Below are 24,270 nucleotides of genomic sequence, written 5' to 3' on the forward strand. Positions count from 1 at the left end.
ATAATCTTTCGCTTGACACCGCACGCGCATGCTCATTTAATCAAAGCGTGTTCCCGGCGATTTTGACTCTTCCGCGGATACGCGCAGATGTTGTCATTCATGTTAAGCTTCCACGAACGCCATACGCTTTTAACGATTCAGCAAAAATAAAAAACGTAACATAAAAAAATAATGCTTTTTTAAGTTGAATTGTAATATCTACGTTTTCTATATAAACACCACATATAAACACTGCGTTGCCCATAACGTGACTCTTATATTAAGAAAACAAGTGAAACCATATTTCATGGGGAACTGAATTTGATACTATGGCACATGTTTTGTCAGTGAACAAAGTAAACAAACTGGAGTGCACAGGATGATCAACATTATATTGTAAGTTAATATGATGTGGGACACTGCAGCTCAGCTTCGCCGAAATCACATGTATGACATTGTTGTTTAGGTTTTGAATTACCACCCGATATCAGCAAGAAAATAATGTACTGTAGTTTAAAAAGTTATATACTGTACCTAAATGGTACTTATATATAGATGCAACAAACCTTTTGGACTTTGAGTTACATCAATGAGTAGCTAAATTATATTGTGAATTTATTAACAACTTTTTGAACAATAGCAAATGTTAGACATCAATATTATTTAACAATATGATGGTATTATTTAACGATAAATTATTGAATGTGCGAGTTTGTTTCTGAACGTTGATTGTATCTGATATTAGCAGGCAATAGTATTTTGTTAATTATTGTGAATGTTTTGCAATGAGAAATTAGACAAATAATACTGCTGTCCTGAATTTAGCCTCTGCAGTCATGTACGGTGTTTGTATTTATGTTACTTTGCAATTTCATTACGTACAATATATTAATTCAGTAAAGTCATTTTTCAATAATTTTTATTTTGTATTTCAAGGCCCGTGGAGGCGTATGTACATATATGTGTAAATGTTGCCTATATTTGCTCAGTGCATGCATACAGTATTCTGTAACAAAGCAGTTAAAACCACGTGTTGAGAATGTCCTGTGGACCAAGCTAATGAGCATCAGCAACCCATCGAGAGAACCATTGGCCCATTGGTAACTTGGTCACATGACCGATCCATACTTCATTCATTGCAACATTGTATTTAGAAATTAGCAATTGATTGTAAACCAGTTCAATTATGTAAATGTATTATGAACTGCATTGTGATTGTAAGTGTATGGCTGAATTACAATTATTGTGATGTGTGTAATTAAAATGCGTGAAAACGTTAGTTTATTGAGTAAAATATGTTAACCGTAAGCATGTTTGCATCACAAAAGTGTGTCCATCAAGCCGTCTGGACATTGCGAGTTTAACCAGCTTGCAAAATGACACACGTATGTTTACAGGGATGTGTAAACTGAATTATTCCTCGGTGTTGATGGCTCTAAATCAACAGGGATTCCACTAAGGAAATCGCGTTGCTACAACTAAGCTTGTGTTTGGCGTCCGTGGCATCAGAAGAAAGTAAACGAAAGCGTGTGTAATCATTCTCCGTATAAATACCGCCCATGCCAGGCAGAATTGAGGCAGGATTAAATTGTATCCCACGCCGTGGGAGCTGGACGAGCCGTGTGCTTCATCCTGGGTTCTGAAAGCAACTAGCAATGGCTGACACCCTGAGAAGATTGGTGAATACTTCAGCTTATAGTGTTTTACAAGAGAAACTTGAAGCATGGTACAAAGACTATCACGTAAGTCACAGATAATCGCAGTAGTTTCCTTCTTAGCAATGAAATAAGAAAAGTTCAAAGATTTTCATAAGATCGTTTTGCAACGCCGATTTAAGCATGCCTTTGTTAAACTGCATTCACATTTCAGTAGCTGCAGTTACATTAAATGCAAATGTACACAATGCAGTACAGGTTTAAGCGTAATTGCTACGTAATAATAATATATTTTTTAGATGATATGTTTAGACATTTTATTTTGTGCGGTAATTATTATTCTGGTACTTGGTACAAACCAATAGCACATCGGTTAAATGTTACTAAAAAAAAAATAAAAAAAATCTCATAGGGCCTACAGCGTAGATAAGGATGCGTTTTGTTGATTGAATGGATTTTCCTGGTTACTAAGGACGCTTGTTGTCAAGGAGACTGAGAAACCATTCCTCGTGAAACTAACGCTACACAACTACCCTGTGCCGAAAGTTATGTACATTTCACGAACAGCCACTCACTGCTTGGAAACTTTGCATTGTGCACAGTTTATCTCCACACACACGAGATAATATTAGAATAACGAGAACATAATTGTAAGGAATAGATCGCCGCTTTCAAAAACATGGAACCCATTTAGTAGAGTTACTTGATAATGAAGGAAATGTGTTATCTTGTCAGGACCGTATTAACCATTATAATCTCCCCATTCCTAATAAGGAATTTAGAACTGTAATGAATGCTGTCCTTTCAGGATTAATTCATTGAATTAAAAGCAACCTGCAGTACTTTGAAAAGAAAATTTACGCGACAGACTTTTTTTTTTTTTTTTTTTTTTTATCATTAACGGTTTGTTTATATTTGACAGAAGGAGTAAACGCATTAGGAGCAGTTTGATGAGGAATCCGGTCATTGTGACCAGGGGTCAGTTTTTCTGGAATAGTTTATTTGACAATATATTGGAATAAAGCTTAGACTATTCCTTAGAAATTGTGTATTTCAAAATAGTTAGACTCACTTTTAAGTCGTACACAAAACGTGCCCAGTTGTTTCTCATTTAGCCAAATGTTCACATTTTAATCATTTTGAAATAAGGAGTCAAAAACCCTCATGAATCTATTTTTTACTTGTACTAATATTCGCACATTTTGGAAAGGCATGTGCAGCTTTGTTAGGACTGAAACAGCCATTAAAGTTAAACTAAAAGACTTGTCACTATGGAATTTATTTTGAGTCAACTTATATGGTTTAGTATTATATTCATAAATTAACATTTTCCAAAAAATATCCCAAACCTTTTATGTTTTATGCATACATGTTCACATTATATGGAATCCCTAGTAATCTCTCTCTCTCTCTCTCTCTCTCTCTCTCTCTCTCTCTCTCTCTCTCTCTCTCTCACACATCTATATAATGTGTGATAATTGTAAACTGTTAATGTTGCCATTGCCTGATTTGATTCTATTTTTACTGAATCTTTCATAACTACCCCCCCCCCCCCCCCCCCCAAAAAAAAAAAAAAAAAAAACCCAAAACAAAAAGTGCTGTGCATTGTGACACATTTTAACTGCAAGCTTTATGATGACAGATGACTTTGAGGGAAGGCTGTGATTTATTGTTGCTGTTATTATGTATCACATATTTGCATCTTTTATTATATGGAGCTTGTTTAGCAGTACATTGCAGCAATGCAGTATGTTGGGCACATACATGTATTGCTTTTTGTAGTACTATTGCAAAGGTATTACATTTTATGTAAGAGCTTAATAAATTATTAAGTAAACCTATATGTACATACAGTATACTCATTTTTAAATTAATATATATATCCACAATATTAAATGAACTAACTGTAAATTGTCAGTTTAACTGTACCTTCTGGCGGTGTTGCCCTGGACTCCATGTCGTGCAGGTTATGATTATTGGAGCACCCAGTGCATGCTCTCTATTCTGAAACTATACACAGCAGCTTTGTTTGCAACCTCCAGGTGAAGGTGTACAAAGAAAGCACTTTTAGTTGGTATCAAGGAAACAGGCAACTGATACACAAACCATTTTGGATGCATTTGCTGCTCTCAATTTGGGATTGGTGGGTAACTTGGCTGCAAGACCAGGAAGTTGTGTTAATGAGGGGGCACATATCCCTCAGGACCAGACTTTAACTAATATACCAGCATGGTGTTAGAGCACACAACAGGATGTTCCCCCATATACTGTCTAAATCCCAATACAGGCCAATAAAGATCTGGCTGAACTAAATCTGCCTACTGATTCTCAAACAAGCCTACCATTCCCCTAACCTTATCCAACACACACATAGTGTGTGTGTGTGTGTGTGTGTTGTGTATGTGTATGTGTATGTATATATATATATATATATATATATATATATATATATATATATATATATATATATATATAAGTCGTAATCTATAGCAAGTCTACACCCCCTTTCAAAATTTTCACCTTTTGTTGCCTTATAGCCTGGAATTAAAATGCATTAAAATGGTTTTTTTTTTTCATTTATCTACACATCCTACCCTACAACTTCCAAGTGAAAAAAATATTCTAGAAATTTGTAGAAAATTACTTAAAAATAAAAACTGAAATAGCTTGGTTGGATAAGTGTCCACCCCCCTTGTAATAACAATTCTAAATTACCTTGGGTCTAATCACCTTCAAAATCATTCACCAAGTTAAGTGGCCTCCACCTGTGTTAAATTGTAGTGATTCACTTGATTTCAGGATAAATTCAGCAGTTCCTGTAGGTTCCATCTGCTGGGTAGTGCATTTCAAAGCAAAGACAACCATTACCACCAAGGCACTTTCCAAAGAACTCCAGGACAAAGTTGTTGTAAGGCACAGACCAGGGGATGGGTATAAAAAAAATATCAAAGGCCTTGGAGCACAGTCAATACAATTATTAAGAAGTGGAAGGTATATGGCCCCACCAAGACCCTGCCTAGATCAGGCCGTCCCTCCAAACTGGATGACCGAGCAAGAAGGAGACTGATCAAAGAGGTTACCAGGAGGCCAATGGCAACTTTGCAAGAGCTACAGGCTTTTATGGCCAAGACTGGTCAAAGTGTGCATGTGACAACAATATCCCAAGCACTCCACAAATCTGGCCTGTATGGTAGTGTGACAAAAAGGAAGCCATTACTCAAGAATGCCCACCTTCAATCCCGTTGGAAGTATGCAAAAAAAAATAAATAAATAAATACAAATTCTGTAGCCATGTGGCAAAAGGTTTTGTGGTCTGACGAAACAAAAATGGAACTTTTTGGCCTAAATGCAAAGCGTTATGTTTGGTACAAACCCAACACAGTGCATCACCCAAAGAACACCATCCCAAATGTGAAGCATGGTGATGGCAGCATCATGTTATGGGGATGTTTCTCATCAGCAGGGACTGGGGCACTTGTCAGGATAGAAGGGAAAATGAATGGAGCAAAGTATAGAGAAGTCCTTAAGGAAAACCTGCTGCCCTCTGCAAGAAAGCTGAAACTGGGACGGAAGTTCACCTTTCAGCATGACCACAACCCAGAGCACACAGCCAAAGCTACACTGGAGTGTCTAAGGAATAAAAAAGGTAAATGTCCTTGAGTGGCCCAGTCAGAGCCCCGACCTAAATCCAATCGAATATTTGTGGCATGACTTGAAGATTGCTGTCCATCAGCGTTCCCCAAGTTACTTGACAGAGCTTGAACAGTTTTGTAAAGAAGAATGGTCAAATATTGTCAAATCTAGGTGTGCAAAGTTGGTAGAGACCTATCCCAACAGACGCACAGCTATAATTGCTGCCAAAGGTGCTTCCACCAAGTATTAACTCAGAGGAGTGGAGACTTATCCAATTATGATCTTTCAGTTTTGTATTTTTAATATATAATTTTTTTCTCAATAAAACCTTTTTCCCCCTTAACAGTGTAGAGCGTGATGTGTAGATAAGTGGGGAAAAAAATCCTCATTTAAATGCATGAAACTGAGTGAGGCACGAAGACAACAAAATGTGAAAAAAGTTCAAGGGGGTGTAGACTTTCTATAGGCACTGTGTGTTTTTGTGTGTGTGTATATATATATATCTATATATATATATATATATATATAATAGTATAGATATATATAATATATATATATATTCCTAGATAATATATATATTATATATAGATAAAGCTCAAATAGTACCGCAGATCATTTGTTATAGATTTGTGTAGAGGATCAGTATGTTTCACTTATCACTTACCAATGTCAACCCCAGAAAGTTTTTAAGCTGTGTGATGCCAGTATTAACCCTGTCTTGATTTAATGAATTGTCATGCTTATTAGAATAGTATACACAGTAATTATCACAATTACTTTTCAACAGCTTGTATCATGTGACCAAAACTTGAACCGGTGCTGTGAACTTGTGGAACTGACCTCAAAGGTTCAAGGACAGCTTTTCACAATCTTGAGTCTGACCGCAAGAGAAGGTATGACTGTTTCAAACTCTTCATTTTTTACGTAATGCAAAGTGCAGTGAAAACATTTAAAAACCTCAAGTAGACAGATAGTCACCTAGTCTAATTGTGATATTCAAGTGAATTAGCAATTGCACTATGAGATGATATCCCTCACCACTTTCTCTCCACCTTATTCCCAAACTTGTTCTCCCAGTTTACCTTTCAAACCGCCAAGACTTAATTATTCTTAGACCACAGTTGACCATATCTATTTAATATACTGACAATATATAATGTATTTACAAAAGTAATTTAAGTTGATCATATTTTTCAATTTTCTTTTCTATTTTGTTTGTTTATTTATGTTACATAGAACATATTGTCATATAATCTTTGGATATTTAGTAAAATGATTTGAGAAACATTTTGATTTAAGTTTCTTTTAGTATTACTACATATTCTACCATTGTGTGTTTGTGTTTATGGGTGCATGTTTGGATTTTACAATGTAATTATTTTGGAAAATCGTGTTATTTTTTTCGGATTAGATTTTTTTGTAAGGATACTTATAGAGTGCGTATCTAAAACTTTAAAGTGTGTCTGCTTGTCCATGTTGAAAGCTACAAATTAAAACGATCAAGGACTTCATATGGATGTCAACAACAATAACATGTAGGACTATGGATTTTAGCAGTGCTAATTACACACTTTTGTTAATCGTTATGTGAAAATGTATTACAAAAATAAATCATTCTTGTAAAAAAATATATAAAAAATAATAAATTCCAGGAATTATTGTAATTTTGAAAAATACTCTGTTTATTAATACCAATGAAATATTAACCCCTTCCTCACGTGGATCAGCCCCTATGTAGTACAGGTTTGACGGGTAGCAACACACAGGTGTTTAAAGTGAAGGGGGAAAAAAAAAAAAGCAGCTGACATAAAAGGACAGTGCATTCAGTCGCACCAAAATTCAGAATATATGCCTTTCTAGCTGAGTTATTTGGGATGTAACCATCTGGCAAGTCTTTAAACCCTGTGGCTTATTACACACTTGCAGGTAACTGTTTATTAAAATATGTCTTTTCCTCGTGTTATATAATTATTGCATCGGATTTCTGAGAATGGTTGGATAGTTATGTTAATGAACACTTGATTAGATGCTTTTAGTCTACTTCTTCTCTTTGTCTATCATCTCTTGACTGTTACAGCTATCATTTCAACAAAATGCCAAAATTTAATTAGTGATAAATGGAGAATTATTTTTTTTGTCTTACGAATACCTGCAACAACCAACTGACAATACATTTGACATAAGAACCTCTGATAATGTTGTCCTATAATGCACAGAACATATATAACATTCTCTTTCAGGTGGCCAGTATGCAGGAGTTGACACCCTTAAATCCCGTTTCTTGCCATGGCTGGGGTCTTCTTTCTTCATTGGTTCATCAGGAGTGACCACTGATACCAGCCTAAATCTGATACAGGTAACCCAAATAATTTAGGTCCTTTAGACACCCTTCATGTGGTCTTTTTCAGCTAGGAACACCCCTTATGACAACATTATTATTTTACCATTATTTGTTTACCACATAGTTTTATTTGCAGACTGTTACATTTCCCCATTCTTACCAAGCCTGTAATGTTTGGTTACTATCTTCCAAAAAAACAATTGCACAACAATGATTGTTTACTGGTGCTTCTTCTCTAAGTATTAAGCTTACAAATTATAGAGGTTTATTTTATTTTTAGGAATCCATGGAGAAAGAAAAAAAGATCAGAGAACTCTCTAATTCCCATGAACAAGAAATGCAGAAGATGGAGACACAGCTGAGTGATGCACGTCTGCAACTGGACACAATAAAACAAGAGTAAGGGTATTTGCTGTGATCGATCCAGAGGAACTACAACAAAGAGCTGGATTATTTCCCAGGCAGTGGTCGAGTTGTAGGAACATTAAGCTAATTATAGATTTAGGCAACGTTGCATTTGATTGGTTCAAATAAAAAAAAAAAAAAAATGAAACTACTGAAATGTAGTCAAATTTGTGATTTATAAAAGCAAAAATAAAACATAATTAAATAATGCATGTACAAAATTTGGAGTTTTAACATCTAAAAAGGGCAGTGTGCACAGGGGGATACAATTAATAACTTTCTAAAAAGTAACATATATTAAAACAGTGAAATATGTTTGTGATGCATATGTACAATACATACCATTAGAATAATTTTCCTTAGTCAAAATGGTAATGTGAACCTGTAAGGGTTAATATAATGATTCACAAGTCTTTGCTCCCATCCACCTCCTTTTCAAAATAATAATAATCATGCCCTCTGTATACAGTCAGCACTTTAATTAATATGAAATGATATATCTTTCAACTGATTATTTCTTAAATCAGAAGCACAAAACAGAAAGCAACAGTGCAACGCTGTAACTTCTCTCCACTGCAGTTGGAGACATCGGTGGCCGGAAGCTAGCAGCTGCACGCCAAGCCTCGTTTTGAGTCTGCCGTGAATAAGGTCTATTGAAAAGCACAGGTTTTATTGATTTTCTCGTGTCACTCATTACATCGCGTCTGGTGTGTAAAGGCCCGTTTGTACTGCAAACACCCTTTTCCATTTGCATGCTCAACATGTATCGCTTAACTGCACTATCTCTCGTTGCTTTAGACCAGGGGTGCCCAATCCTGGTCCTGGAGGGCCGGTGTCCTCCTGGCTTTTGTTCCAACTGTCCCCTAAATTAGTTAATTGGACCAATGAAGCACTTATTAGAAGCTTAATTGGTCCAGTTAAGCAATTTAGTGTTCAGTTGGAACAAAAACCAGGAGGGACAAAGTTTGAAAAAGTGGTCAAAATGTAAAATAAATTAGTTGAAGTTAAAACAGTACACACACCTTACGTAAACAGTTGTAGCAACACATGGGAACATGTAACACAATAAAATAAAAAAAAAGATCCTTATGTACCCTTTAAGTTTAAACCTGAGTATAATTAAATAGCTTGCTGCTGGCCATTTACAAGACTGTAATCCTCTAGTTAGATCTGTTAGTGTTCTGGCTCTGGTGCCACCCAAGCCTATGCATGATGACTATCATAGTATCATGCAGTTTAAGTTTGTGTTTGTTTGTTTTTAATAGTTCAGTTAGGTTGGAGCAGTGTGTTTAACATGCACTTTGTTACTGCAGTATGTCAATTGGTGACATTTTTTGTATTATAGTTTACACTTCCTGCTGTACTTGGTTGTGGTTGTTGTTCTTTGCAAAGTATATTTATAATTGTTTCAAGTATGTTGATAAAACACACTTTGACTGCTTTTTTCAACTTGTATTCCTACAAGTTCCTATGTGGTTAAAATAATTCTATACACGTGGAGCCAGGAGCTAAAGTGTACTCTTAAGTTCCCCTTACTGTGCAGCACAGTCTGAGCTCTTGAATTAAATAAAGATAGACAAATGTAAACACAACCTGAAAATGAGAAGGATCTCTGCTGCCATCCAGACCTATGCCAGCTTTGGTCTGAGTTGTAAATGAGGCTTAGAAGTGTAATAATTATGCAATACAGAAGCATGTTACCCTGACTAGTTTTACACCTTGTCCCCCCTCTAGAATTAATTCTGCCCATGATTGTACATTCAGTATCTATATTTTTACATAATGTAATGTGTACAGAGAACACATTATTTTAATGTGCCCTCATATTTATTAGGCTATTAATATTCTTTTTTTTTTATTTTTTTACTAAACAAATATATACATTCAAAACATATGAAAACAAAATAATTTACGTTTTACAAAACATCATGAAACATATAGGCCTATAATATAAGTAATTATTATAATATATGAATTTAAATATATATATATATATAGTATATATATATATTATATATATATATATATAGAATATATATACAGTGCCTTGCAAAAGTATTCAGACCCCTGACCAATTCTCTCATATTCCTGAATTACAAATGGTACTTTGAAATTTCGTTCTGTTCGATATTTTATTTTAAAACACTGAAACTCAGAATCAATTATTGTAAGGTGACAATGGTTTTATGTTGGGAAATATTTTTAAGAAAAATAAAAAACTGAAATATCTTGCTTGCATAAGTATTCAACCCCCACACATTAATATTTGGTAGAGCCACCTTTCGCTGCAATAACAGCTTTAAGTCTTTTGGGGTAAGTATGTACCAGCTTTGCACACAGTGTCAGAGTGATTTTGGCCCATTCTTCTTGGCAGATTTGCTCCAGGTTGTTCAGGTTGGTTGGATGACGCTTGTGGACCGCAATTTTCAAATAGTGCCACAGATTCTCAATGGGATTGAGATCAGGACTTTGACTGGGCCACTGTAGGACATTCACCTTTTTGTTCTTGAGCCACTCCAATGTTGCTTTGGCCTTGTGCTTGGGATCATTGTCCTGCTGAAAGGTGAATTTCCTCCCAAACTTCAGTTTTTTAGTGGACTGAAGCAGATTCTCTTGCAGTATTTTCCTGTATTTTGCTCCATCCATTCTTCCTTCAATTGTAACAAGATGCCCAGTCCCTGCTGATGAGAAGCATCCCCACAGCATGATGCTGCCACCACCATACTTCAATGTAGGGATGGTGTGTCTTGAGGCATGGGCAGTGTTAGGTTTGCGCCACACATAGCGCTTTGAGTTTTGGCCAAAAAGCTCTATCTTGGTCTCATCTGACCACAAAACCTTTTCCCACATCGCAGCTGGGTCACTCTCATGCTTTCTGGCAAACTCCAGACGTGCTTTCAGATGGTACTTTTTGAGTAACGGCTTCTTTCTTGCCACCCTCCCATACAGGCCAGTGTTATGCAGAGCTCTTGATATGGTTGACTGGTGCACCATTACTCCACTCCCAGCCACTGAACTCTGTAGCTCCTTCAAAGTGATTGTTGGCCTCTCTGTGGCTTCTCTCACAAGTCTCCTTCTTGTTTGAGCACTGAGTTTTGAGGGACGGCCTTTTCTTGGCAGTGTCTGGGTGGTGTGATGCAGCTTCCACTTCCTGATTATTGATCCAACTGTGCTCACTGGGATATCCAAACACTTTTTATTTTGTACCCTTTCCCTAATCTATGCATTTGTATTACTTTATCTCTAACTTCTGTAGAATGCTCTTTGGTCTTCATTTTCCTTCAGATTCACAGCCTTACCAATGATCCTTCAACAGTGGGGTTTTTATCCAGAAAATGTGACAGCAACTTTAATGGTTCACAGGTGGAGGCCAATGGTAAGGTAATTGTGTCCTCGTTAGGGCAATTTCTTTCATCGGTGCAAACTGGGAGCTTCCACAGCACAGGGGTTGAATACTTATGCAAGCAAGATATTTCAGTTTTTTATTTTTCTTCAAAATATTTCCCAACATAAAACCAATGTCACCTTCCAATAATTGAGTCTGGGTTTCAGTGTTTAAAAATAAAATATCGAACAGAACGAAATTTCAGTGTACCATTTGTAATTCAGTAATATGAGAGAATTGGTCAGGGGTCTGAATATTTTTGCAAGGCACTGTATATGTGTGTGTGTGTGTATATATATATATATATATATATATATATATAGATATATATATATATATATATATATATATAACTGTGTATATATGTATACTTCTTATTTTATTTTTAGCCTCCACTGGTCTATGTGTTATACTTTTTTTCACATGGCCACATGTTTCTTTTGTTGTAGATTAGCAGATGGCGAGTTTGAACTTAATGACATGAAGAACAGATCTGCAACAACACTTCTAGCCTCAGAGGATGAAATTCTTCAGCTGAAGGCTGAGTAAGTAAAGTGGTTTTACTGTCTTAGAAAAATGGATGCATCTTGACCCGCCTGATTAATATCTTTAAGCAGATCGAGACAGCACTTGTACATGTCCAGTTTCTATCCCTATGAAACATGCAAGGCCAGTCTGCCTATGGAGGACAAGCACGGCAGGTGCTCTTCCTGCCTGGGGCCAGAGTATGCCAAGGAGGCACTGGCTAATCGCAGCGTCTGAAAGTTTTATCTCCGTTTTTTCAAGCGCACGCTTGAGAAGAGGTTATCCCGCGGCTCTAAGGAGCGCTTTGTGACCCTTACTCCTCGCAGAAAGGTGGCTGCGTCAAGGGAGAGTGGACGACGCACCCGAGAAATTAGCCTACACACAGGAAACCGTCCTCACAGTCTTCCTACCAAGGAACCATTCTTGCTGAATTATTGCTGGAATGTTTGCGTCTCTTGCCCTGCCTGTCCCCTTGGGACCCCAAGGATCTGCGAGTGCAGATTGGCCACAGGAATAAATACTGTCCATCGCCGCCACTGATGAGGGAGGAGAACAGGAGCTGGTGTTCCCATCTGAGGACATGGAGTCCAACAGCACGTCCCCTACAGCTAAGCTCTTCCTGTCGGCAGAGTTTATACTGTTAATTGCCTGGTCCTGGAGCCTAATATAACACTCCTTTCTAAGGACGCTGCCTGCGCTAACAAGCAATGCTGAGTCTCTGAGGTGATCCTCAGGAGAGCTTATTCAGCCAGTGCGTTTGCTGCATGGCAAGGTAATTATAACAGCATCCTGGTATCCTACCAGTCGCATTTGTTGCGTCACTGGCTCAGAGAGCAGCTTTGGCATATCATATTCAGGATTCAGGTTTTTAGGAGGTAAATACCCATATGGTATTGGTTACATTTCTATTTAAGAGAACCAGGGTTATGATAATAACCTAAAGTTTTTTTATTTTATTTTGTCTTATGCAAACAATTTCAAATGTTTTGGTGCATTTCTAAAACTGTTTCCTTAAGATACACTTTGATTAAATGCAAATTAAATACTGAAATAAAGAATTTGTTTTAGTAAACAAACTTTGCTCAGTAAGGTAAATGATTAATAAAAGACACCATCCAACGTTACTGACTTTACCCTGACAGCCTGTTGCAGGAATTTTTAAAGCCGTCAGGATGTTGAGCTGGAGCATTGTCCTCTATAGCGAAACAATTCATTTAGTTTAGGCTTGCTTGCATGTATACAGCTAGGGCTCTACAGAAGAATGTCAGGGTGTGGCTTTTTTTTTTTTAGTTATGCTTTTTCAGCTGAGACTGTCTGAAGTCTACAAATCTCGCAGAACTATCAAAAATGTAAACGAACAGGTGCACAGAACAGTCCTGCATGTAGTTCAAGTTCAAATAGTGCGATTCATTGAACATACTCTCTTTTTAAACTGTCTGCAGCAACGTATGAAGCATTCATTAAACTGTCTGCAGCAACGTATGAAGCATTCAAAACACAGCCGAAAATCACTGTGTGTGTATGTATCCTAACATCGGCCCCTAATAATTTACTGTACCTACACCTAAATCCAGTAGGCAACATACAGTCCATAGTAGATCTAGATGATTAGCTGCCCCGTAGTCTTATTGAGCCACTTCATCTTGTGTGTTGTAGTCTAAGGGCTTCCCGTGATCAGGCTGATATGTACAAGAGGAAGCTGGACGTTCTGGACGACTTTGAGAGACAGATACGAATGCTAAAGGATGAAGTGTCCTACCTAACTGCAGAGAAATCCTTACTTCAGGACAGGTAAGTATCAAAGTCTCACCTTGCAGGACTGTATCTTAGTAAATGACATCTACAGTACTAACTGGAAAAAGACTTGACCTCTCTGAGAAAGTATTCTTTGAGGACAGAAGGAGGAACACAGAGGACTATATACATAATGAAAATCAGGACTGAGCCCGAGGCCAAATGATTTATCCTGGTGTTGTCTGTATCTAGAAAACCTGTTAGATGACCTTTATTACAATGATAAGTAGCACATTTAAGTTACTACGGTCTTTGGTAGAACTACATTAAACTTGACTGGATTAATAAGGATTTTTAAAATTGGTCAACATTTGAAAATATATAGGCTATATCAATTTTGTATCAAGGTTATATGTTGAACACTTCTGATCTATTTAAAATATATTCTAAACATGAATATATCATGTCTTAAAAATATAACATATTTCAAATTCATATAGCAGACAAACAAATTCTGATAGACTATTCTAAGATAGACTATTCTATCTATATCTCATCAATAATCAAATACATTTGTGTTATATTTTATGCAATAACTTCTCCATATTAATGTAGTGGTCCCCTTACTTCAGGGATTGAGATGTGGTACGGTAGCATCACAGCCTAGAAGGTATTGGCAGGGAGAGACTCAGACACAGAAAACTGCAGATATAATGCGGTTATGCACCTTTAATCCATATAAACACTAACAAAAACACACTTGACAAAACAAAAGGCACAAGGGCCAAAAAGGTTTTACAAAAACTCACAAACGTAAACAAACAGACAGCACAACGTGGAACACGCAACATCCCCCCCGAAACATCAACCCCTTCCCCTCATGTCCCTCTTTTCCCAACGAGGAGTCTTGTGGGCGGGTTGATGGACGGGCTTTGGTGGAGGTGGCACTCCGGATGTGCAGCTGAAGACGGCTCCTCCTTCTTAGGCGCTGGAGTTGGCTTCTCTACTCGTCTTTGGAAATGACCACCCCTCCCTTTCTTCAGCACTTGAGCCTGAAGCTGTTCCCGCTCTTGGAGGGGACAGTTCACCATGACATCCCACAGACGAGGCACCAACCTGAGGTCTCAAGCATGATAAGGAAGGAGGGGGAAGGAAACACTGGGAAGGTGGAGGAATCCACCTTTGCCGGTTGGAGAGCCTTGAGGTGGAACCATTCTTCACATGGCTCCATCTCTTAGCCATAGACCGCCTTGAAGAGGGGGTTTGCCCATGGACGTGCCCAATGTCTCCAAAACTCCTAAAACAGAGGAGCCCCTTCTGGCTCCAACCTGCACTGCTGCTCCTCAACGTTCTTGTCCCGCCCCCTTTTATTTCTCTCCATCTTCCTCTTCGGGGCAGGTGGCTCCTCCTTTCTAGCCTGAAAGGGGTAGCACCCGATATAGTGCCCAGGCTCTCCAGAGCCGAGGCACCGTGGAAGTGCGTTCTCCTTCCAGCTGTTTTGGGCAGGTGGCTGGGGTTGGTTTTCCCTGAGAAGCCATTCCTCCACTGTTCACCTCACCCCGATAGTAGAGTTCATGCTATTTGTCTTCATATGAGCCCATGTCTTGACTGTGCTCAAACTCCTTGCAGCAGAAATCTGCAGTTTTAATGTGCTACTGTACTCTTTAATAAAAATAAACAAAACTAACACAGTACAAACACTAACAAAAACACACTTGACAAAACGAAAGGCACAAGGGCCAAAACTAAAGGTTTTACAAAAACAATGTAAACAAACAGACAGCACAACACGGATCATGCAACACGGACCTCCACCTCTATAACCAACATTAATCCTACTAACTCTAAACTAACATCCGTGAACACCTACTTTATATACCTTTGGCTGGAGCCTAATTAATTAATTATGCATTTATTCAATTCTTGGCTCCAGTCACATTCCCACATGTTTTGACAAGGAGAAATTTAAGGTTTGTACTTACCCTCATTTCACGAATCTGTATCTCTATTGTAGAATCACAAGAAGCAGGTCTTCAAGCCCCCTTCCTCGACGCAGTCGCTCCCCCAGCCCTCTCCCATTCCTGAGAAGTGACTCCCCGACTCGAGCCCAGCTCACCAACGCCTCGCGACACTCGCGACTGGTAACACATTTCACTGACATTTATGCTAACGAGCGCCTGGACGCCCAGAACCTCCTGAGCCGCTACATTTACGACCTTGAGATGGTGCAGAGGATAATATTTATTTCCACCGTGGTAAGCTTCATTGAAAACTGAGAAAGCAATTATTGTTTGCATCTTTTGTTTTAACATTGCTGCTGTTTACTTCTTTGGTAGATGGTTCTTACATGATGTTTGTATTGCTCAGGAAACATATTGCTTGATGATACTACACAATGTAAAATAAAATACAAAAACAAGAAACACGTATCTAAAAATAGAGCTTTTCCACTTCAATCTATGATACGTAAACTAACATAATGATACCTTAAGTTGGTACAGACCAACTTTTTCTCTGTGCTATTTGCACTTTTTCTTCAAAACTATGCGTAATATTATTTTTCCTTTTCTCGGAATATAGGAGTCTTTCCATGCTGCTAAGATGGCCTTCAGGCAGTTCAAACTGCGAGTCAGAAAGACTCTATCTCCCACTCATATTGGACAAGAGAGCTTGGATGATGCCGTGCTGGACTACATTGTTCGCAATCTGGATCTGTATGATGTTCAGTCAAGTATCAATGTATGTGCTAACATGAAATCAGTTGTTAGTTGTCCCTTGTTCATAAATTACAGGTCAAACAATGGTCCAGCTATTGCTGTGCAAAATTATCTCCTTTTTAACACAAATAAACAGTTGTGTCCATGAAATATATTTTGTACAATTAAAGGTTTGTTCCTCTCCAACAAGCATTCTTGGACAAATGTTTCTATAAAGAAATATCTGCTGGTAAATATTGTGTCGGTAGAGTACCTTTTGGAAAAGTGGATGTATTACCCAGAACATTGTGCAGGGAGTTGTGTCGGGTGGGACTTTCACAAAGTACTTAATCTTCAAACACTCAATCATAAAATATTAGGCAATAATGAAATCTGTTTGATTAAACAAACATTTTGATAAGACATTTTATGCATTCTGTCTTATGAGTGAGTACTTCCAAATAATGTGGTCACATCCTGTAGTAACTGTGCAGATGCTGTTATACTTTGTTTTGTGTGTGTACGATACAGGTACAGTGAGACTTACTGTACAAGATCCTTGTTTTTCTCTAGGATGTGATCCGTGCCATGAACGTGAATCCCAAGATCTCCTTCCCACCGGAGATTGATTTCATCCTGATCAGCAGCTTTATCCGTGAGATGTGCCGGCTGGCCTTTGCAATGCAGACCCTGGAGCCACCATTGGACCTTGCATTCACAACTGATGGAGAACTCTACAGTGAGAGCAAGTAAGCTGACAGAGCAACCACCCCCCCATTGTTTCTGTAGGGAACACCTATCTGAGGGTGTCGCTTGATAGGTGACAAACTCACTTCTGAGGCAGGCTACCACAGATGTGTGATTCCTTGATGTAGGGGTAACCCTGATAGGGACCATCCTGCTTTTTACTTTCAGGGATCCCTGTGCACTCATCACAGGCGGCCATTGCTTTCTTTCACTGTCTTTGTATCTACCGCAAAAAGTGTTCAATAGAGAAATATTCAGAGTAGAGATTACTATGTGGGGTGGCATAACCAAAGGGTTTGGTGTGAGTAAGAGGCAGTTACATGATGACCATGGAGGCAATTAGCCTGTGGGCCATTGTTGTTTCAGTTAGAACCAGTATATAGTGGCACTGGTCTTTAAGTTCATATAACTTATTTTCATTGAATCATGGTAAAGAGAGTTTTTTTTTTGCCTCCAGGTACCGACGCAGCTATGACTCTGAGTTTACCGCTCCTCTGGTAGCATACCATGTGTGGCCTGCTCTTATGGAGGGCAATAATGTGATTGTTAAGGGAGAGGCTTTCACAAAGAGGGGAGCTCTGGTAAGTGAACCCACACTCCTATTCTACCTTCAGCTACAGCAAAAGAGTAACTAGCAGAAAAGTTTGTACTCTGCCTGTATTATCAAATATGATGCATTATTTACATATCAACAGCTAATTAGTGTTATTCAATGAGTCAAATGCCAAATAACAGGGTCTTCCTGATACATTTGAATTTATTTCATTTTTGGACTACATGCCAAATTAGATGGCTCTGTGTAAATACGCAGAATTAGTAAAGTGTCTAGTTGTTTTGAAAAGCTGATATCAGAGAACTGAACGTTATTACCAAGGATACTTCTGATGTCACATATGGCAGTTGTTCAGTGCTGAATGATCATAAATCATTTAAGAAATACAAATAATTACATGAATAAAAGTAAGAGTGCTGTATCTCTAGTGGTCACCAAGGAGAAGCAGGAGCTCCAGCCCCATTCGTTCCCGAAGTAGCAGTCCGTCTCGTGCATTGGTAAGTCAGCGTCGCATCACATTTGCAGAGATGGCCAGCGTTCGAAGACATTGATTTTTGATTTTTAGCTTCTGAGAATGTTTACCGTTAATAAATCAACCAATGTATCTCTTCACCACAAACATGCATCTATTTTAATGACTTGCATATTGAGTGAGTGGGGGGGGGGGTCAGTAATAATGTAAAGCCCTTTTCTCAACGATTGCCCAATAAAGTTTGGATTAGAAATCTTCAGAAAGGTCTGTTCTCCGTTATGGCCCAAAGAGTCATCACTTTTGAGAACACCAGTAGTTTGTGCATTCTTGTATAAAGAAGCACCAGCTAATGGCTATTATCAGTCCTTTATCACTCTTTGATCTGCTGTCTTGCCCACTGAAACTGACTTGCAAAAGAGAGATGCAGCTTTTATATATACAAATGTCAGGGATGTATAGCAATTCCATGCCTCTCAGTTTCAGTTTGACCTGAACCTTCCCTGCTTTGTCTCCTGCAGGCCTCCACGAGCCGTAGTTCTTCTCCCAGCCGCCTTTAACTGCAGACAGAAACGCAGGGACAGGCTTCAAAGCAGCAGATTGCCTTAACAGTACCTCAACTTAAAATGTGAACACCAATATCTACACATTTCAAAAAAAAAAAAAAACTTGTTGGAACTTTTTTATTTTATATATTTTTATTTTAGTTCAATGTTTAAAAATTTATACCAGCTACATATTCAGCCTAAAACCGTTTTCCGGGTTACTATTGTAAGAGTCTTGTTTTTGTCATTCTCATTTGTGTATTGCAGTTTGTGTAAGGCACTTTCTTGGGTTACTTTAGAGGAGTTCTGTTCCCCTGCAGTTGCGTCATAGTGTTGTTTTTTATAGAAGTACATGTCCTGTTTGAACACACTCCAGTAATATGCAGGTACAGATTGACCCATGCAACTTGCAATAATCTTTTTTTACGATATTAAACGGGTTCCCGTGTGCTAAATGTGCATATCTGTTTTTTAAAGTATTTTTTTTTCTTTTTCTAAGTAACAAAAAGGCTTCTCCTGCACAATAGCACTTTCAAAAGCGAATGAATTGGCATATCTGACCACAGTCAAAATTGAAGTAATGTCTCTCAAATAATGAAGGTATCTAGATGAAATGGTGTGGGGTCTTTTTCTTGAAATGTTTTATATTGTTTTGAAAATACTGACAATAAATACATAAAGGCATTAGGTGACTACCTGGTATTGATGGTTATATAGACAAATCACATTGTTGTTCTCAGCACTTGAACGCCACAACTCAGTGACACATCTGATTTCTTTGCTTATTCTTTCAAGCGGAATTCTTGGGCAAGGGGTTTTATTACAGTACAGTAGTTAAATGACACAAATCTGCTTAGTATGTAGCAAATTACACATATCTTCTATATTGAAAGGGTTCGTGTCGAATGCTGGTAAATGAATTATAGCTATAATTACACTTGTGTGTTTCCTTCATGTGTTCCATCATTTTATTACTATATGTGTGACATGTATTTTTGAATTATGTTTTAATAATAATTTGTGTGCCTTTGTATTATGATTAACATTAAATTACTAAAAGTAAGAAAGATATCTTTTTTTTTTTTAATTACCATAATACATTTTAACATGGCATGTATGACCAAGATTAGAAATGTGTGCTGTAAAGTATTTGTGAGTAGGTATTATCAAAATAAGATTAGTCACAGTTAACTGATATGTATTAGAAATCCTTTTAACTTCAGGATAAATGTTTATGCCCACCAGAGATAATACAAAAACAAAATGCTAGGGGCATCCTCATATGTTCATATGGAGGATAATTTGGATACAGATGCCCTTATTGTACATCACTTTTTAATTGTTTTTTTTTTAATGTTATTATTAACATATGCAAGTGTGTGTGTGATGCTTAAAACTGAAGTTAAATTACAATGAATATATATTATGCAATTTCTGAATCTTTAACCTAAGAATGCTAATCACAGGTCAGAGTTTTTAAGAAAATGTTTTCCCCAAACTAAATATATATATATATATATATATATATATATATCTCTGGAAAAAATGAAGAGACCACTGCAAAAGTATCAGTTTCTCTGGTGTTACTATTTATAGGTATGTGTTTGGGTAAAATGAACATTTTTGTTTTATTCTATAAACTACTGACAACATTTCTCCCAAATTCCAAAAAAAAATATTGTCATTTAGAGCATTTATTTGCAGAAAATGACAACTGGTCAAAATAACAAAAAAGATGTAGTGTTGTCAGACCTCGAATAATGCAAAGAAAATAAGTTCATATTCATTTTTAAACAACACAATACTAATGTTTTAACTTAGGAAGAGTTCAGAAATCAATACTTGGCTTGATTCATGCCAAAGCTGCCCGATTCCAGCCTTGCTGAAGCACCCCCAGATCATCACTGATCCTGCACCACATTTCACAGTGGGTGCGAGACACTATGGCTTGTAGGCCTCTCCAGGTCTCCGTTTAACCATTAGATGACCAGGTGTTGGGCAAAGCTGAAAATTGGACTCATCTGGGGGGTGCTTCAGCAAGGCTGGAATCAGACAGATTTGTTTTTGTGAAGGATGCATGAATCAAGCCAAGTACAAGGTTGTCCTGGAAGAAAACTTGCTTCCTTCTGCTCTGACAATGTTCCCCAACTCTGAGGATTGGTTTTTCCAGCAGGACAATGCTCCATGCCACACAGCCAGGTCAATCAAGGTGTGGATGGAGGACCACCAGATCAAGACCCTGTCATGGCCAGCCCAATCTCCATGAATCTCTGCATGAAAGCTGTGATTGAAAATCAGGGTTATTCCACCAAATATTGATTTCTGAACTCTTCCTAAGTTAAAACATTAGTATTGTGTTGTTTAAAAATGAATATAAACTTATTTTCTTTGCATTATTCGAGGTCTGACAACACTGCATCTTTTTTGTTATTTTGACCAGTTGTCATTTTCTGCAAATAAATGCTCTAAATGACAATATTTTTTTTTTTTGGAATTTGGGAGAAATGTTGTCAGTAGTTTATAGAATAAAACAAAAATGTTCATTTTACACAAACACATACCTATAAATAGTAAAACCAGAGAAACTGATAATTTTGCTGGTCTCTTAATTTTTTCCAGAGCTGTGTGTATGTGTATGTGTGTGTGTGTAGTGTATATATATATATATATATAATATATATATATATATATATATATATAATATATATATATATATATATATATATATATAAATATATAATATTAAATTACATGAATGTGGTGGCGCCTATATACTGTATTGTATTGGTACATAAACCCCAGATATTATATATATATATATATATATATATATATATATATATATATATATATATATATATATATATATATTTTTTTTTTTTCACAATCTGACATTTGATTACATGTAGTATAGCAACATTGGTGTATAGTATACAGTTGATGGCAGCATATAACAAAATATAAGCATAACCAACAAATCACTAATACACATTACAATAATAAAACAGGACAAACTTACACGAAACAAGCAAGCAATAAGTAAAGTCAAATATGATTGCAAAAACAATTTCACAGTAGTGATGTTTTAGATATTTGGGTATAGTACAGTGATCATACATGGAACTGGAGTCAGCTTAATGTTAGTTATTGGTGGACTAATTTACTAGAAGAGACTTGTATTTTAGAAGAAATATTTAAAAACTAGCCAAATATGATTAACTAATAAATACCGTGGACTAACTCAATTTCAGATTTATAGAACTGGAAATCTCAAATTTGACCGAATATTAACTGTTTCAAGACCTCTGCTCTTGGGAAGTCACACTCCCCTATTTCATATTTACTGGTTGTTTTTTTGTTTTTTTTTTTGTTTGGTGTGTTGTGTGTGTGTGTGTGTGTGTGTGTGTGTGTGTGTGTGTGTGTGTATGTATGTATATATATATATATATATATATATATAATATATATATATATATACACTGACCTTGATTTTTTTCACAACTAGTTTTTTGCCTTTTGACCGGCGTGTGTCTTTAGGAATGTGTATCTCAACACTGATACACAGGTTTGGTGCTTTAATTGTTTGTTCCCTTTAAAAAGTGTTATAACCAAAATATTGTAGCTGATGGGTGCATATTTACTATCAGAAAGGGTTTCCTTCATTCCATTATACAAATACTGTTATCCCTACAGGTGTTTTACAATGAAAATTAGCTTTAAAGTTTGCATTTAAAATTAATTTCATGTAATAGTACTCATTGTACTCATTAAATTGTACTCCAGTAAACAACAAATAATTGTACCCCAGTAAACAACAAATATAAACAGTATATAGCTGTACATTTAAGTGTGATGGTAATACAGCATTATGTTACTGATATCATGCAGTAAGCATAGTTGTAATTTACAATATTTTTTGTCAAATCATGAAATCTTTTCAAAGTTTCAAGCCCTGTTCACAACAGCCTATCACTGAATAACATGCTATATAATACTTGACTGAGGATTTGTCAGGCAGGTTTGTCTCTAAAGCCTTTATTAACAAACACATTGCCTAAAATGGTACAGGTAACTTACATAGATTGCTTTACTGTTTGTTTTCTTAAAACTGGTATTAATTAATAATCATTAAACAACGTGATGAAAAGGCAGTGTAAAGCATGGAGCTACATGAAATACAACTTTTCCACACAAGATGGCAATATTGTTTCACAAATAAAAAGACAGGCAGCACAAGATTATTGTGCCGGGGGTAGCTAGCCAGTTGAACGATAATAACTGAAGTCTTACAAACAGAGAAATATTTGTGTTTTTCAAGTTGTTTCTAGTTATGTGACCAAACCCATTTATCTTATTCTCATCGCATGAAGCATTTCTTTAAAAACACACAAATAATTGACTGTTAAAATTAGATTAATTGCTGCAGTGTACAAAAAGTTCTCCGATTAGGACCTGTGATGAGAGACCCTTGGGATCTTGGTAACCAGTGTTGTTACCTGGGTGTGTATTTGGACTCGTGCCTCACTTTAAAAACACACAAGTAAATGCAGTAGGTTGTGCAGGTTTATCTTTAGCTTTCCATTACCCACTACCCACACCTACTGCATTGAAATACACAATTGACAAGTCAGAACAATGAGCTGAAATCGAATTTGCTAGGGCATTGGTGTTAACTTTTTCAGCACTTGATAACTAACTAGATTAAGCAGTTTCAGTGTATTTTACTACAAAATAAATACTAGCATAGAAATTCATATTAGTATATTTCATTAGTTTAGTGGTTTGCTGTTTTGAGTGGAGTTAAACAAAACTAATCAACTGTTCATTTAAAGGCGGTAAATGCTGTATTGTGACACCTCTTTTTCAGAAAAAAAAGTATTTGACGCCACAGGATGCTTTAAACTACTGACTTCACCAGGGTGGGATGACTGCAACCGAAAATGGTCCAAAGTGATTCTGAACAAGAAGAAGATGCATTAGTAAAGATAACTCTGGAATTTCATACTCATAACAAGTTGCTCCTTAAAGGTTTGCTTCTTTTTCTGCAGTCATTTCTTGCTGTAGAATTTATGTTTTAACACAGGGCTAAATACACATTCATGGGAATGGCCAGACCTTCAAAGAGGGTAGAAAATAAATTGCTTACTAACTGCCTGCCTCTGACATCTGGGTAATCCTGCTGTTGGGCTACACAGTGAAGCTGTGTCAATAGCTGAAACATCATCAAGTCTAAGTAATACACTTCTCAGCTACATCACTTATGGAACCTTTGCTAGCATTCTCTGCATATTCAGGTATTTAAGGTGTTTCATTAACAAGCTAAACATAGCCTGCTGGGCCTCTTATCCAATCGTGTGGACCACTGAGTGACAAGGCTGTTATTAGCCAATGTCTCAGAGCCTATGCTTTTTAAAGAGTAAAATATTTAATAAAAAAGTGGCTAGCTTAAGATTATACATAATTTTAATAATAAAATAGTAAAGTAGCAAAGATTTTAATGATATAAAAAATAATACAATAAAATTAAAATCAGTATATCGGAACTATAACATCTTGGCTACATTATTACAGATGCACTATAGTTTTCCCTACATTACCACAGT

At 36.8% G+C, this 24,270-nt stretch overlaps 1 protein-coding gene across 3 annotated transcripts; it reads left to right on the forward strand.

Moving 5' to 3' along the window:
- Window positions 1-1,424: 1,424 nt before the first annotated feature.
- Window positions 1,425-24,100, forward strand: spata18 (spermatogenesis associated 18). Of its 3 annotated transcripts, XM_041224866.1 has the most exons (12): window positions 1,427-1,721; window positions 6,055-6,160; window positions 7,508-7,623; window positions 7,889-8,007; window positions 11,848-11,943; window positions 13,580-13,714; window positions 15,672-15,912; window positions 16,238-16,396; window positions 16,927-17,102; window positions 17,558-17,681; window positions 18,082-18,150; window positions 18,644-19,690. In XM_041224866.1, exons 1-12 carry the CDS (start codon window positions 1,635-1,637, stop codon window positions 18,680-18,682), a joined length of 1,467 nt encoding a protein of 488 aa, XP_041080800.1. In that variant the 5' UTR covers window positions 1,427-1,634; the 3' UTR covers window positions 18,683-19,690. The 3 variants fall into 3 exon arrangements, with proteins under 3 accessions (XP_041080810.1, XP_041080819.1, XP_041080800.1); XM_041224876.1 differs by lacking the exons at window positions 18,082-18,150; window positions 18,644-19,690 and adding an exon at window positions 23,535-24,100 and having other exon boundaries at window positions 1,425-1,721; XM_041224885.1 differs by lacking the exon at window positions 18,082-18,150 and having other exon boundaries at window positions 1,426-1,721.
- Window positions 24,101-24,270: the final 170 nt, after the last annotated feature.

The sequence above is a fragment of the Polyodon spathula genome, chromosome 2, assembly GCF_017654505.1.
Source record: "Polyodon spathula isolate WHYD16114869_AA chromosome 2, ASM1765450v1, whole genome shotgun sequence".
NCBI lineage: Eukaryota > Metazoa > Chordata > Actinopteri > Acipenseriformes > Polyodontidae > Polyodon > Polyodon spathula.

Bases quoted from the DNA above. Each gene is read 5' to 3' on its own strand.
- spata18 (XM_041224866.1), top strand. From the start codon at position 1,635: ATGGCTGACACCCTGAGAAGATTGGTGAATACTTCAGCTTATAGTGTT. The intron at 1,722-6,054 runs GTAAGTCACAGA...ACTTTTCAACAG, and splicing joins CATGGTACAAAGACTATCAC to CTTGTATCATGTGACCAAAA. The intron at 17,103-17,557 runs GTAAGCTGACAG...TTTTGCCTCCAG, and splicing joins GAACTCTACAGTGAGAGCAA to GTACCGACGCAGCTATGACT.